The sequence below is a fragment of the Halictus rubicundus genome, chromosome 10, assembly GCF_050948215.1.
Source record: "Halictus rubicundus isolate RS-2024b chromosome 10, iyHalRubi1_principal, whole genome shotgun sequence".
In the NCBI taxonomy this organism is placed as follows: domain Eukaryota; kingdom Metazoa; phylum Arthropoda; class Insecta; order Hymenoptera; family Halictidae; genus Halictus; species Halictus rubicundus.
This window is the reverse complement of record NC_135158.1, coordinates 14,332,651-14,347,785: the sequence shown is the minus strand read 5'-3', so window position 1 is coordinate 14,347,785 and position 15,135 is coordinate 14,332,651. Positions and strand designations below refer to the sequence as shown.

General features: G+C 41.4%; 1 protein-coding gene across 3 annotated transcripts in view; it reads left to right on the top strand.

Annotated features, from left to right (window-relative positions):
- Positions 1-15,135, top strand: part of LOC143358470 (semaphorin-1A) — a 592,115-nt gene that overhangs the window by 67,397 nt on the left and 509,583 nt on the right. For all 3 annotated transcript variants that reach the window (XM_076795645.1, XM_076795646.1, XM_076795643.1), the window contains exon 2: positions 2,724-2,900. In XM_076795645.1, coding sequence (XP_076651760.1) covers positions 2,804-2,900 — 97 coding nt within the window. In that variant the 5' untranslated portion in view covers positions 2,724-2,803. The remainder of the gene's footprint in view (positions 1-2,723; positions 2,901-15,135) is intronic.

The window sequence follows — 15,135 nt, the reverse complement described above, 5'->3', positions numbered from 1 at the left end:
TCGACAACGTCATCGACAACATCCAACATATCCTACTCGAATGTCCTAAATTCTCTTCTCAACGATCCAGATTTTCCATCGAAAATGACCTCGTGACAAATTTAAACGAGAACAATATTGTTAACGTCCTTTTGTTTTTTCAATCGATTGATATATATGTAAAATGTTATAAATTTGTTTTTTCCTGTAACCCACCGCAATGTAAATACTAACTGTAACCTTCTCCTTTATATTCAATTGTAATCGATGTGGTCGCTGATGACCTAGCTGTTAATGCGACCACTTTAAAATAAACGATATATAACAATAATATATATAATTTAATTGTTTAATGTTGCTTCAACATCAAAGGTCATTAGCAACACGGTACATTTTCTCACGATACATTATACACATTTGTATCCTTGATATACTTGGCAAGACCGGCGATATACTCCTTAGAACTTAACAGAATGGGTAAGGATCTAGGCAACTTGGCATTTTCCCTTTCATCCTCATATTTTTTGCATTCTATTATTAGGTGGTTTATGTTAATCGGTACTTTACATATATCGCAGATCGTATTTTCTTTCTTATAATAATCAATAAAATTGTGAAATAATTGCGGATCGGAAACGGTGATGCTTTGGTCGCGCGAGAAATATGGTTGTTGAAATTTCGATTTCTGAAGCAGCTTGTGTGCGAGACACCGGCGCGGAGGTTTGTTAGCGGTGTTAGATATGCAGGCCGATTCAACGGAAATCCCTATATGCGGGTAGCGCCGATTTTCCGCCTAATCGCGAGTGCATGTATTCGAAGTCCTAGGCGGCAGCCGACTGCGAAGCACCGGGACAAATAGTAGTTCCAGCTGGCGACCTCTCTGCATAATGCATACCATCGTCGTCTTGTTCATCGTCGTTGCCGCGCTGGTTCGAGTCGACGGTGTCCTCCTCCTTCGTTAGCCTTTTATCTTACCTGGTACCTCCTTTCCTGCCGTCCCATCTTCTATCTTTCCCTATCTCGCCCTAGTAGGGCGGCGGCTTCGCTATGCGAGAAGTCGCGCATGTATAAGTTCACCACGAAAAAGAACAAAGACCGCTTCTCCTCCTGCTTGCAACGACCTCGCCCTTGTTAAGAACCCGGAGAGATTTAAGAAACGTCTCCGCTTTCATCGCGAAACTTCCTAGCACGAGCGGAAACAAATCCGTCCGATCGTTCAAACGTTTTAGTAACGTTGTCGAATTTGATTTTGCGACTATTGTTTAGCTGTACGCGTCTATATTCGTAATGGACGATGGTTCAGAGCCGAGACTTCGTAGATTCGCGATAAGGTAGGGTGACCACGTTACCGACCGAATTCGGGGAAAAATGGTTTTACAACTTTTCGTCCTTATATGAGAATATTTGTCGCTGGCAAAGGGCCCATTCGAAAGAGGGAGGTCACCGACCCGAACCAAATTTCTGATAGCTGCGAGACCTCCGAGATCTCAGGCTCTCAGACCTGTTAAAAAACCCACCGAGAACCCGTGGACGTTGGATCGTTGAAGTCCTTCGTGAGAACTTGAGGAATCATGAGAGACCATCAGAGGGGAATCTCCAGATTCATAAGATCTGAAAACTCTCTAGACCACTCCACTGGATCTCCAAACTTCTCGGATCCTACGCACACCAAGGTCCGTTGACACCTATTAACACTCCCCGGGCTGAGAGCGTTTTCAAAGTTCGGTGTGTTCCGAGACGTCTTGGACGGTCCGGTCTTGACTATGTTGTGGCACCGTGGGTTTTTAATCGGTTCGAGGAGCATTCAGAGTCTGAGAGGTTTCAAGCGTCTTCAGGGACTCCGTGGATTGGTGGAGTCGGAGGTCGTGATTTAGAGGATGCAAGTCCTGAGCGTGAAATTTTGGGGACGTTCTTTGCCAGTGCCAAAACTGGTTTGCAAAATTTCCTTCCGGCCATTTTGATGTCGAAGATGCACCACGTGCAAGGCCAGTTGAAGCTGATAAAGACAAGATTCGGGGGTAATTCGATACTTTGGTATTGCACCAGAATATTTATACACTACGAGACAATCGTCTTTCATTTTCCCCCCCAAAAAGAAGTAATCATTTTCACCGAACAGCCCAATAATTTAATCTCCAGGTTATTGGGAGGACCAAGGGTTTCGAGGAGTAATGGACGACAATAATGATCTAACAAGGGAACATATTCAGATGCGAAAATCCGATTTTGATGAAACTTATGGGAGCTTCTAGTTCTTTGAAAAATATTTGACACGTATTTTTTTTTATCGGCAGACATCCACTTTGAAAGGGTGAAAACAGCCCTGAAAGTTGGGGTTCAAAACCACATTTTTGAGATATCTCGGAAACCAGAGATCGAAAAAATTTGAATTTTTTTTTAAATTGTGTGTTTTTCAATGGGAAATGTAGTCGCGCAAGAAAATTTTAACAAATGTTTTTTGTTTAAACAATATATTAAAATTTTCATTTTATTTTGCTGTTTCTTTTATTTATTGTTAGTTCATTTTAATGTAAACTTGGGTGTGTGATCTTTGATCCAAAATAGGGGATACATGTTTCAGGATTTTCTTTTTTTTGCCATTTAACAATAATTATGCATAATGGAAGATAGTCTTGCACCTGGCGTGCGTAGGAAGGAATTCTGGCTTGTTTCATCGAAATATAAGCATTTAGTATAAACGTGTATAGTATTTTAAAAAATACCATGTTATTATGTGTTTTCAGGTATGACGATCGGAGCGGCGATGAGGATTGAAAGCTACCGCTGATTTCTAAGATACCCTGCAGGGCCACTCGCTTCCAAAATGAGCACATCGCTGCGAATTTTGGCGCTAATCAGCTTAGCCGCGCAGAACGTGGCTTGGCCGCAAGATCCCGTTCCTAGGCTGCACGTCAAACATCGTGAGTAACGTTTTACTAATTACAGGCACTCTAATATTCACTTGTAATCAATATTTGAGGAAGACTATCGCCTTAAGCACGGTGTAACGGGCAGCGAGATGGATTAAACGATAGTTTACCAACATGATGGCAAATTGAGCTCACTTACACGAATGCTGTTAAAATTGTCCGATGCACACTTGCAGTTGCCAGAAATGCAATTAATCTGTGCATTGGAACAGATTTACACCATCTTGTGCGCGTGTCCCGAAAATATTCAATACTTTCTAATTTCGCATAAACTGTTTCTTAAAATTTTATTTTTACAATTCATTCGTCACCGAGCGGAGAGTACGTGTTTACTTACGCGTTTTTATTTTAAAGATTACGGTGCGTCGCAAAAATCTTCTTGAACTCACAGTGCGCCGCTTATCTAAATAGCTTGGGAAACACTGCAGTAATTAAACAAAAACTAAATAACAAGGAAACACCACTTACGAATGCGGTTAATTCATACTCAACATAAAAACTCCCGTAACGCTGAGTTTGTAAGAAGATGGTTTTTTTCTTCTGAAATGCAGCATGCGAAAGCAATTAGGCTCGGTTCTTAAAACGAATCTGTCTACTGATTTCATCATTTAGACACAAGCTTGAAATATTGATGCAGAGGAGGAGAAATATTATTTAATTCTTTCTGTGGCACCTTTAATGGCATATTTGAAACTGTAGAATAATTGTCGATAAAAATGAACAACAAAGTGCAACAGAATAATCAGAGAAATTGCAATTTCGCTCCAAGCTGATACGATTCTGTCGCCGTTCATTGGTTTATGCTTGTTGTCGTAGAATTTAATTCCACGATTTGTTATTACAATTCAATCGAAGTCATAGCGGCAGTAATTAATTGCTTTTGATATCGGTTGGTATCGTTTATACCAGCGTTTCTGGTTTCTACCCTTTTGAATTGAACGCGAGAAATTACAATGTATTTTTAAGGCGCGCATAGCGTATGCCTGACATTAATGTATCCCGGTTTACTCGGGCAGCCATTTTCCCAGCAGAATGAACTTTCCGCGATAGCGGACATTGTGAACGTTATGAAATTAACATTTTCAGTATTTATCAACCGTCTCTCCGTTCTGAGAATAGTACGCGGCACCGTGATACCGTGTCTCGAATTTCATTGTTCTCTCATTAGGCCAGTCAAATCAAGTTCTACAACATTTACGAAGGGGGAGGACTTTTTCGAAAATAATTTGTTGCACTCGGGAAAAGTTGATTCCGCTAGTCGCGTCGCTAGGTAAAAGCTTTCCCGTCGGGAGATGGAAGAGATCAAAGAAAATTTTGGCCAGACACGTTTTTATCCTCTCATTAATGATAATGTGTCGCTAAATTCGATTCGCCGCCTGCTTTTGCGTGAGAGAATTTAATAAAACCAGCCGCCCCCCCCCCCCCACGTCACCGCTCGGCTATTTTATAGACGTATCGAACCTACCAAATTGGTTCTGGCTGTCGTTTTAGAATATATGCGGTGATTAAATTAAGATTGATAAAGTTAGCGAGCAGGCGACCACATTTTACGCGGCCGCGGTACCGTATTCATTTTCCTTGATTAACTCCGATACTTGCAAGTGATACCGCCCGACACATGCACACCTTACCGCCACGTTGGCCACCATTCATCGATACTATTTCACTTTATGGTCGTGCCAAATCGATCGAAGCCAAACTCACATTTTTGTCGACTGTTCTTCGTTGACGATCAATGGATTATAAGACGTGATCAATAGAAGCGCGCCATTTCTATTAATTTTGCTGATTTCAACGCACGACTCTGTCTAATCAAGCATCACGCAATATACAACGACAGTCGCGAAACGTGAAACATTAAATAAGAATTTTTATCTGAAAACTCAACTTCAAATATTCGTATCAGGAACGCGTACAATATTTGTATATTTCATACGATGTACAGTAACTCCTCCGTACAAGTCGCCAAGGCCTGCACGATAAACGTCGCGGAATTGTCCCCACATATTGCAAAACGATTGATTTCCTTCCGTCGGTGTGGTAAGATGAATTACTTTGAAATGTGATGTTGCAAATGCAGCATAGGTTGATTTCAAGGGTGACGCGAAAATAAGTGAAATCATTATCCCAGGCTGTTTTCTGCGACTATTCCCAGCATTTGTTTGTACAGCACATTCAGAACGCTTTACGGATTACACGCGTAACGGATTCGATAAACGAGATGCAATTTGTTGAGAACGGTGACACGATTGAGCGCTCAGTTTGCCAAATCCCCGCGGTCTACTTGTTCGGGAAGTAGTAACGCGTCTTTAAGCTTGGACGAGCACTCGCGATCCTCGCGAAGTAAAATTAATTCCGCCGATTAATGACTGCGCTTCCTACATCCGAGCCTCCGTTCTAGTCATTCCGCTTCATTACGGCGATGCGCGACAGATTATCGGGAACAATACGGCGCACTTCACGGCAAGTTTGATAAGAAACGGTCGGCTGGAATCCTTTGAATCATTCGTCGCCTTTGTTCCGACGGCCTTCTTTCACCTGAGTGGGGGGGGGGGGGGGGGGGTGCAGTCTAATCTCCCAGTGTCGGCGCGGGAGAAGAGAAAATACTAGATAACGATAACCGTCGAATTGATGATAATGAAATTCGCGCGTGTTCGGAAGCTGATTTTCCGCGTTGCCGTGTTCGTCGGCTTCGCAGAGACTCGTGCGCTCTGGCTACGGCTTCAGACACGTCTCGTCGTCGTTCCAGGGCCCGTTATTTGCCCTCCACGGCGAACAATAACGCGCCGTTTCGCAGGAATTCGCCGATAAGAAAAAGTTAGTTCGTTTCTTCGACCCTTTTCACACGGACCTTTTCACGCGGGAAATTTAATTTCCTTCGCGTGAGATAAAGAGCCGCGAGAGCACGACGGAAAGCGCGCCTCTAGGTTCCTCGCTCGCGTATACATATACATATATACATATATACAGTGTGTCCTACGAACTCTGTCCACTTGAATATCTTGACCTCTATATCTCCTCTACGCCTCCACTTGCAAGAATATCATTTATACCATACTATGTAGTTTTCTCAAACCCTGCAACTTCTGTAAGTAACATTTTCTCGTATTGTTCGAAATAACTCGTGGGACACGCTGTATATGCGCGTGTAATGTATGTGTGAGCCGTTCATTTTGAAAGTGGCCTAACTCCACTTATACTTAGATTGAGATATTTGAGGGTTTGTGTTTCAATAAAATTAAAAATGTACGTATCGGATACCGATGTGTCATGCTGCTTGAGTGTATCTAAAAGAGTTAAATTTACGGTTCCTATTAAGATAACAGCAATTATTAAGTGAATAATATGTGTTTTCTTACCAAAAATGCAGTTAAGCCACTTTCAAAGTGAAGTTGAAATGCTTCAAATTGAGAAAACAATACCGAATTTACTTTATATATCTTTGCAACAGTTCAGAAACACAATTTATGCAATTCAGGACATTTTCTAACTACATGAATCACATAGCAATTTACTGCTTATCTACGTTTTGTGTATGCGGGAGGGATTTGAAGAAGTCATGGTGTCCCGGTGGTATGTGTCGTGGTAAATCCATCATGTCCTTGTATTTCGCTGTTGTAATTCGTCTTATATATATACATAAGTGGTATATTTATACGTGGTAATAAATCCAGGATTTTAAACTTTGCATTCTCATCCACTTAGAAAAACACTTTTCCACTTCTCCACTGTTCTTATAGAAAATTTTATGCGGTTCACCTCTCAAAAAACGCATCCAGCATATTTTTAACCAATTTATTGTTCCTCCGTTGGAATTCTTTACCCTTTTAAAAATTGCGTCCTCCAAAAATTTTGTTGATATGACATCCTCTCGTTTCGTTTCATTTAGAACAAAGTTATCACCTTTTCGGCACTTTTTGATAATGTCCAAAGGAATAATGGATTGGACTTAGGCCACAACAATCTTGTCTCTTCTTTTAGATATTACTTCTTTAATAACAACAAGAAACTCATTACTCAATTCAGTATTCAGTTTTTCTAAAGTTTTAAATAAGAATTTCAGAGAATTTAAGAATTTATATGTTATAAAATAAACGAGATTCATAAGAACTTTCCTAAATTTACATTTCTCGAGAAATACTGGAACTTTTCTCGAGAAATGAGAAATAATCGATTCTAAAATTTCTCGAGAAATGAGAAATAATCGATTACAAAATTTCTGGAGAAATGAGAAATAATCAATTATAAAATTTCTCGAGAAATGCGAAACAATCAATTATAAAATGTCTCGAGAAAGAATTCTCGGGAAGGGACACTAGTCGAAGGTTGTCGCCCTGCGAATTGAGAACGGTTGCCGCGCGTTCAGTACTTTGCCTTCGAGAGTTTGAGAGGCAGAGTGACGGAAAAAGGGGGAGGATCATTGCCGGGCAAGATGGATAAATGGATAGATAGATGGATGGATATGTGAAGAGACAAAGAGACCTAGAGCTAGAGAGAAAGAGAGAGAGAGAGAGAGAGAGAGAGAGAGAGAGGGTGAGAGTGAGTGAGGTGGAGGAAAGAGAGAGCCGGGTGTTCGGGAGTAGTAGATGACGTATATGCACGTCACTTTCGTCGTCCCTCGACCTCATTGTCGGCCGTGTTCCGTCGATTCAAAGGCATTTCCGCGCGACGTGAGTACCCTTTCGACCGCACCTGTGGATTTGGCCGTCGTCGTTTTGTCGCGCAGGTGCCGCACAACACGACGCGTACCCGCCGTTGCTAGACGCCTGGGTACGCTCTCACCCCTGACCCGCGTCCCGCAACCCCTCGGAACCCCGCAGAACCCCCGAGAACCCCGAGGAGAGCCGGAGGGACCGGGATAAATGTCGATGGGCTGGGGAGAAAAACGGAGCGGAAGAAAAGAGGGGAAAAAAACCCGACCGAGCAGTACGCAGGAAAGAACGAAGATAAATTAGACGGGGCTGGATAAAGATTTCTATTATTGGTAGCCGGTTTTTCTACCGACTCGCTTGCGATGCAAAAGAATTCTGAAATTAGGGGTAGAGCAATTTACGAGCGATCTTCTTTTTTAGCCCCTCCCCCCCCACCCCAACCCCAACCCCCGAGGAATTTTTAGCGAGCTGTCGGTTGTACGCGAATCCGATCCGATTCGTCGCTGTTTTTCTAAACAATTTCGAGCGACGGATTTTGTCGAAATATTTTTCAAACAAGTTATTGACCCCTCGGGGACAGTGTATGTATTGACAAAAAGATTTTAGAAAGACAACAATAGCGGTTTACCACCTCACTCTGCCACCTCTGACAACTTTGTTATTTATCCGGATGCTAAACAATGTTTGCAGAGAAGTTTGGGCGAAGGTCGTCTCAAGGTCATATTTTCAATGTAATGTGTAATCCACAGGAAAATGTACGCAATCTTTTTAAAACTGAATACTGGACTGTGGATTTTACGCGTTTATGATAAAAATGAGCAGACGAAGCGCGAAACGGTTGAAAAATTTTGAAAATACATTTAGGTATTTTATGGCTCGCTGTTGACGCTAAAATTATTCAGAAGGGAAATAAATGTAGCTTCTGTGTCCTTTCCGCTTCTCTTATGGACATTTAAGCATCAATGTTAATGTATACATGCAATTATTAAAGACAAAGTAGGTTCTAACCATTGTAGGAGATAATAGCGGGAGGGATTCGAGTAACACAATTCTGCTAAATTTTGCGAATTTGCCCAACAACTGTGTCGGAAACGGCCGAGTGCGTTAATTCGTCGAATTTGTAGATTGTTACGAAAAGCGTCAGAAAGTGTAAATCGTGAACGGATTATGGTAATACTCGTAACATCGTGCATGCAACGTCGATCGCACAGAAAGAAATCTAGGATCGGACGTGGTCCCGGAAGGGATAATGCATAAACTTTGTTGTCGCACGAAACAATTACTAAAAGCATACTACAACTTTAATCCTGGAGAGACTAAGCCTCGGAACTAACTAGAGGCGTTACACAAGTGTTCCCCTCCGATTTTGATGATATTTACATATAATGAACAGCCCAGAAACATACTCGACACGTGTTATTTTAAGCTTCGGTTGCTGATAATCCGACAACGAAACTAGTTTTCATGTTGAACCTATGACGGACATGTTTTTTAATCATTCAATTTTCGACGTGCATACATTCGGTGTTAAACCATGCCAGTCGTACACTCATTATTTTCTTTCGCGATCGATAGTTCTCTAGAGTGGCATCGAAATGCGATTTCCAACCTCAAACTATGCGGGTTATTTTCACCTGTTGAATATGCATCACCGGCCGATAAAAAAATATGTGTCGAATAGTTTTTCGAGCTTTCGATTCTATGCGAATTTCATTGAAATCGGAGAACGCCTCTTGAGCAACGCCATTTATACGCATTTTCCTATTTACACTACTAACGTAAACTACTTACTACCAACGTAAACTACTTACTACCAACGTTACACTACTTACGCGTGAACGTAAATTATTGCACGTTCGGTACATCAACGATTAGACATTTAGCGTAATAAGTAGACCGCCGATTTGCCGAGTTTATGACAAAGATTAGTGAGCGCCATTTAAAGCAGCGGACAGAATAAAGAATTTAACCCTTAGCACTCGAATGGCGACTGTAAGGCACCACTAAAAATTGCTGTATCACATTTGTTTGTATTTAATAAGTTACTGAACATTTCAGTATTGTACAAGTAAATTGCGCCGTTCTTGTATGCGTAACATGAAAAAGAAAATATATAGAAGGAAAATATTCTAGGTCAGAAGATATGTTTCGTTTTGGAGTTAAAATGGCTTCGAGTGCAAAGGGTTGAGAATAAAATTGATCAGTATCAGCCTATTAAAATCAATAAAGACAGAAGGAAATTTCCATCTTGCCCTTGTTTCTTGCAACCGATGCAAACAATCTTCATTTTGCGTTTCGCACAAGTCGCGTGAAACGGTTCGAACATTGTAAACCAGTTAACACTTTGACTGCCCAAACCAGAAACCTCGAAAACTCCACAAAATCAACGTAACTTATTTAATGAAATAAAAATGGAAAGAATTAAATGTGTGATATTGAGTAGTCCTCCGAGTTTGTTGTGTTCTACAGATCCTAATCGGTACAATAAACGTAACGTAAAAATTCATTTTAAAACCTGGACAAACAATTCCGTCACCCATAAAAGGGGTAAAAAGGTTTATTTGGGTAAAAACCGACTATAGAAAAATTGTCCAAAAAGGAAGCAAACGATACAATGAAAACAGTAACGGAACGTTATGTGAAATAAGTAGAAGCCACCACCGTGCCCGAAGAATGACCGGGGAAGCAATAAAAAAAGAAAAAACGAACAGGACAGCTCGCGAAAGAACTTAGGTGAGTGGTGGCAAAAAGAAACCGAAAAAAGAAAAATATCTGACCGAAGTTGGAGAAAATGAAGTCGAAAGAGGCGGGGGAGAGATAAGAGGGCGGCAGAACAATACGGGCGCCTCGGGACGATGACGGGCCTGTGCCGAGGGGGGAGCAGAAGGGTTAGGTATTCAGCGGGTTTAACGACCTTTCGAAATCCGTGGGTGAATCTGCGTTCAAGCTTTTGACACGGATCAAATATTGGCGTGTGTCGTGTCGATCGACGTGACCGCCGCGTTGGTCCGCTTTGGTAAATCCTATTGAGTATTCAATTACGCCGAGAATGGTGGGGCACGTCCGTAGTTGGCCTGCTCCTACCTCGGTTCAGATGAAATTGGACGGTCGTGTGGCTCGCGCAGTGCCCGGGGCACGCGATCATGCGTTTCTCCCGTGCTTTTCGATGCTTCCGACCAATTGTGTGCAGATTATGGAAATACGCGTACAGCTAACGCCGCGACAGCGTCCGGCTGTACCTACACGCCGGATGGAATTTCGGCAAATTTCGAAACTGTGTACCTCGAGAAGCTATCGGGAGCCAATAACCAGATCGGATCCAGATTTATCCTTGCAACCGTTCCTTGGCAGGATGGGACATTTTCCATACACCTGGGCAAATTTTATATTCAAATGAAAATACGAAATCATTTATTTTGGAGAATTATCTTCAATAATCGTTAGAGTCAGTCTTATTTAAACAAACACAGGCTTGTCAACTAATGTTGCACGGCTTTGTTGTACACACGTGTTTCGAGATAGAGAAGAGAATCGAATAGAAAGAGTGAATGAACAGAAAGTCTGTTGAGTGAATGCGACGAATTTAATATGTAGAACTTATTTCTGACAATAATGTTGTTCGAGAGTAAAAATAATATTGATTCGTTTGATCCAGTAGCAATTTCAAATATTTCTTTATGGTTTTTATTTCAGATTTTACTCGCGTTTATGGATACTTCAATTGTAATTGTACATCGTATATCTAAAATTTGCGATGAAAGTTGTAATGGATTTTTAATTGTACACTACGTTCGCCCCCTTGTTATTGTTGACCCCGTTCTCCCCTACACTCTATACTCTTATTAACCCTTCAGTGTCCCTCTGAAGCACCACTAAAAATGATCCGGCAATGTTCTTTATGGCAATGTACTAACGCGACCGGCAAATTGGGCCCTTCGTTCCAGCTTGATTTTGTACTATTATAATAATAATAATAATACTGCTTTATTCAGCCTTACAGCCAAGAATTGGACTCGGTTTACAATATCCTATGATTACAACAAAATAAAACTTATCCACGCATTCTCTCTCTCTCTCCCTTTCTCTCTCTGACTCACTCATCCCTACTCTGACCACTATTCCTATTGATTTTGTACTATTATAATATTATTAAAAGCCTGAACAATACTGATGTATTTATTACAGTCTCCAATTTAACACTAAACCCACCAAGCACAAAATCTACAAAAGTGAAACGTCTTATAGAAGGGAGAATTAACTTAAGCTTGAGTCAATTCCATAATTTTGTAACAATATTCGGAACGTTTCTAGGTCCCGTTTAACACGCAGCGGTTATTCGTATTATTTTTAGAATTCGTTTAACACAGTTTCGATAGAGCACGGAACGAGTTATTCGTGTTATTGGAGGCTTGGCTATATGTGTGAGTTATACAGGGTGCGGCCGGACGGGTGGAACAACCAGGTAAAAGGGTGATTCCACGGGTAAAAATAAGTTGAAAAAAAAAGAGGGAATAACATATTTTGGACAGTTTGTTTTTGAGAAAATCCAGTTTGAAAATCGCGTCCGCTGATTTCCTAATTGAAACTCGATTTTCTCGAGAACGAGATGTTAAACGAAAAACTTTATTCCCTTCTTCATCACCCCCTTTTCGATCATACGATTTTGTAAAAAATTACCCAACTGTCCGAGTCAATACGAATATTTCATCGAAGTATGCACGGAAAGTACAAGGAACGAGTTTTCCCGTTTAATTATTATCTACACTAATAATTCTAGCTTTCCCTTTGCATTTCCTGCCCCTTCCCGCGCTACAGCTCGCAATGAACTTTTTCGAAACGACATTTCCCAGTGTCTTCATAGTTGCAAACATGGTTTTGCAAGAACTATGAAAAGAAAATTTCGTTTCGTTTCTGCGGTTGAATCGAGAAGCAAAAAAGTAACAACTAATCGTCGCAAGGTTTTTCATGCCGGACGATCGAGCCGTCCAACGAAATACTAGTTTAAAGCAATCAAAGTAAAGTTAATTGGAATTGTTTGAACATTCCGTTCGCTCCGATATGTAACCGTGTTATGTCATGTCACGTAGTAAATTGAATATTCATTTAACAAAAAAAAAAAAAAATTTCTCTATATTTCGCATTATTTCTCTATATTTCTATTAAACTCCGCGTATTTCAGCGATGCTGACATTGTGCATCATGCAGTGTCTAATTACATGGACGAATCGATTGCCACCGATTGAAAGCTAAGCGCGCCGATTAAAGCTTTGCTCGAGAGGATTTCATTCCTTTGTTTCTCTTGGGAAATGATTTACCTGAACCGAATGACAGGATGCTAGGCGGTAACACTAGGCAATTTATCCTTTGAAAGCGCAGGTGCTGTGGTATCATTTAGCGATTAAGCTTTTATTTTCTGCTCGCATAAACCAAAATTACATCGGTACGATGACAGAGTTTGCTCGTTACAAACAGGTGTTATTCGTTCTAGAGTCCTAAACGTGGTTACCACGGCGAAGAAATATCGCAAAGATTTCGAGAAATGCAGAAAAAGTCAAGAAAATTACAAACGAGATCAATACCGTGTCAAATTTCAGCTACTCAGTTTTGTCATAAGTCCAGTTATCATATTCTCGACTTCTTAAAATTGTCGAAAGAAAAAGAAATACATTGAATTTTCTCTCCCCACGATTGACTCGGAAAGTTTTCATTTTCCATTGAGATCCGCAGTCCACTTATCGTTCTATAATTTCCGGACAACTTATTATCATCTTCCGTTAGCTGTATTGTCAGTCGGTGAATCAGCGGTGCTTTTTCTGAAAATACTGCTCGCACAAACAGCAACGACCATACCTAGGTGTACAGGCCAAATAGAGTTTCCTTTTCAGGAATAGAATTGAATGATATCAGTCGAAGGAAGACACATGTCCTATCTATCGAGGAAATCGAAGTGCAATTACCCAAATCGAGAAGATTCCATTTAACAATGTAATAGGAGGAACTCGGGGGGGGGGGGGGGGGGAGAGAGTCGGTGAGCAATGGCGGAGGGTATCGGCACGTTCCCAATATGTTCACACGTACGAGCCCCGGTGTGTACGGTTTCGTGGGCGAATCGAGTACTATAATATGTCGGTATGTAGGTTAGCCATTGCTTCGTGACGGCGGAAGCCGTACACTTGACTGGCTTTTGTCAAGAGTAAGCTCGTTAGGACTTAGAAGAACTTTGTTAAGCTCCGGGAACGCGCAGTCGTCAACGATTCATGCGAGTGTGAAGGTGTTGCAACGGATGCACGCTTACACAGGTCCCCCGGTGTGTCTATACACACGGCCGTGGTCGTTTCGAATGGTCACGATCAGGAACCCACCGTCGACGAGTTCTGATCCGAGTGGCTTTGATCCTTCTGCCGCGGTATACTATTCCACAATATAGTATCGAATTCGAGGGAACTTCGTTAAGTGGATTCACCGAAACTATCGAGCGGCGTCCGAACATTTTTACTGCACGGTCAAAGGCCTCTGAGCGCTGCGTCTAGTCGAGTTCCACTGAAATATAGTCCCGGCCCGACCCGGCCCGACCCGGCCCGGCGGCCAATGATTCGAAGAAACACAGAGAATCAAGTTGCTGATTGCGAGTTACAATTGGTTGCGCATTTGTCTGTCCTTATGATGCCTCTGTGATTGCCAAATTGTTCATGCACCACTCTTTGTTCGCACGAATTTGGAACAGTTTGTTAGAGATTTGTTTGCAGTGTAGATGTAGCTTACATTGATGGAAATGTCGCATAGTAACCGACGAGCGTCATTAAACGTCTCAAAGAGGAAATTAATATCACAGGATTTGTGGTACAGTGATTTCTCTATATATGTCGCCGAGGCCTGCGTGATAAACGGCGTGGAATTATCCCCACTATATGCCCCACATCAGAAAATGTATTGAATCGACTTTTCAATGTTATTTTATTCTGATCGGTAACGTTTTGAAACGCGTGGTCGTGAAAGATTTATTTAAATACCGACGAACACTTAATTTACAGAGATTGATTGACCTCTACACGCATCAAACTAACACAAGTTCTTCCATATAATACCACGTTTCGATAAATGAAACATGAATGTTACCGATGGGCGGAAAGAAGTAATTAATTAAAGTGATCGCGTTTGCACAGTTCCGCGTATGTTTATCATCGAAATTTTCTTCCGCGTTCGCGTACCCGTAGCAATTCTATTCTTAATTAATGCGCGCGAACGTACGAGAATTAATTTCCAACTTCGGCTAGAGTCTGAAATTAATATATACGAGATATCGGGTCTGTGCTCGCAGATGTTATATTCGATGGATGTTGCAAATCCGCGATGGTAATACAATCATTAATCATTGATACGTCCATCAATAGGAACTTTATAGCGCTGCTAATCCATACTCGTTACCCTACGAAAATGTAATTTTGCAAATAATTCTCTGTTATTCTACCGATCGTGAGAACGATCGGTATCGAAAACGACTAAATCGATGAACGCGAAACGGCTTGGTTTCGATACGTATCGCAGAACTTTTCAGAATCGTGTTTCCAAGCTAA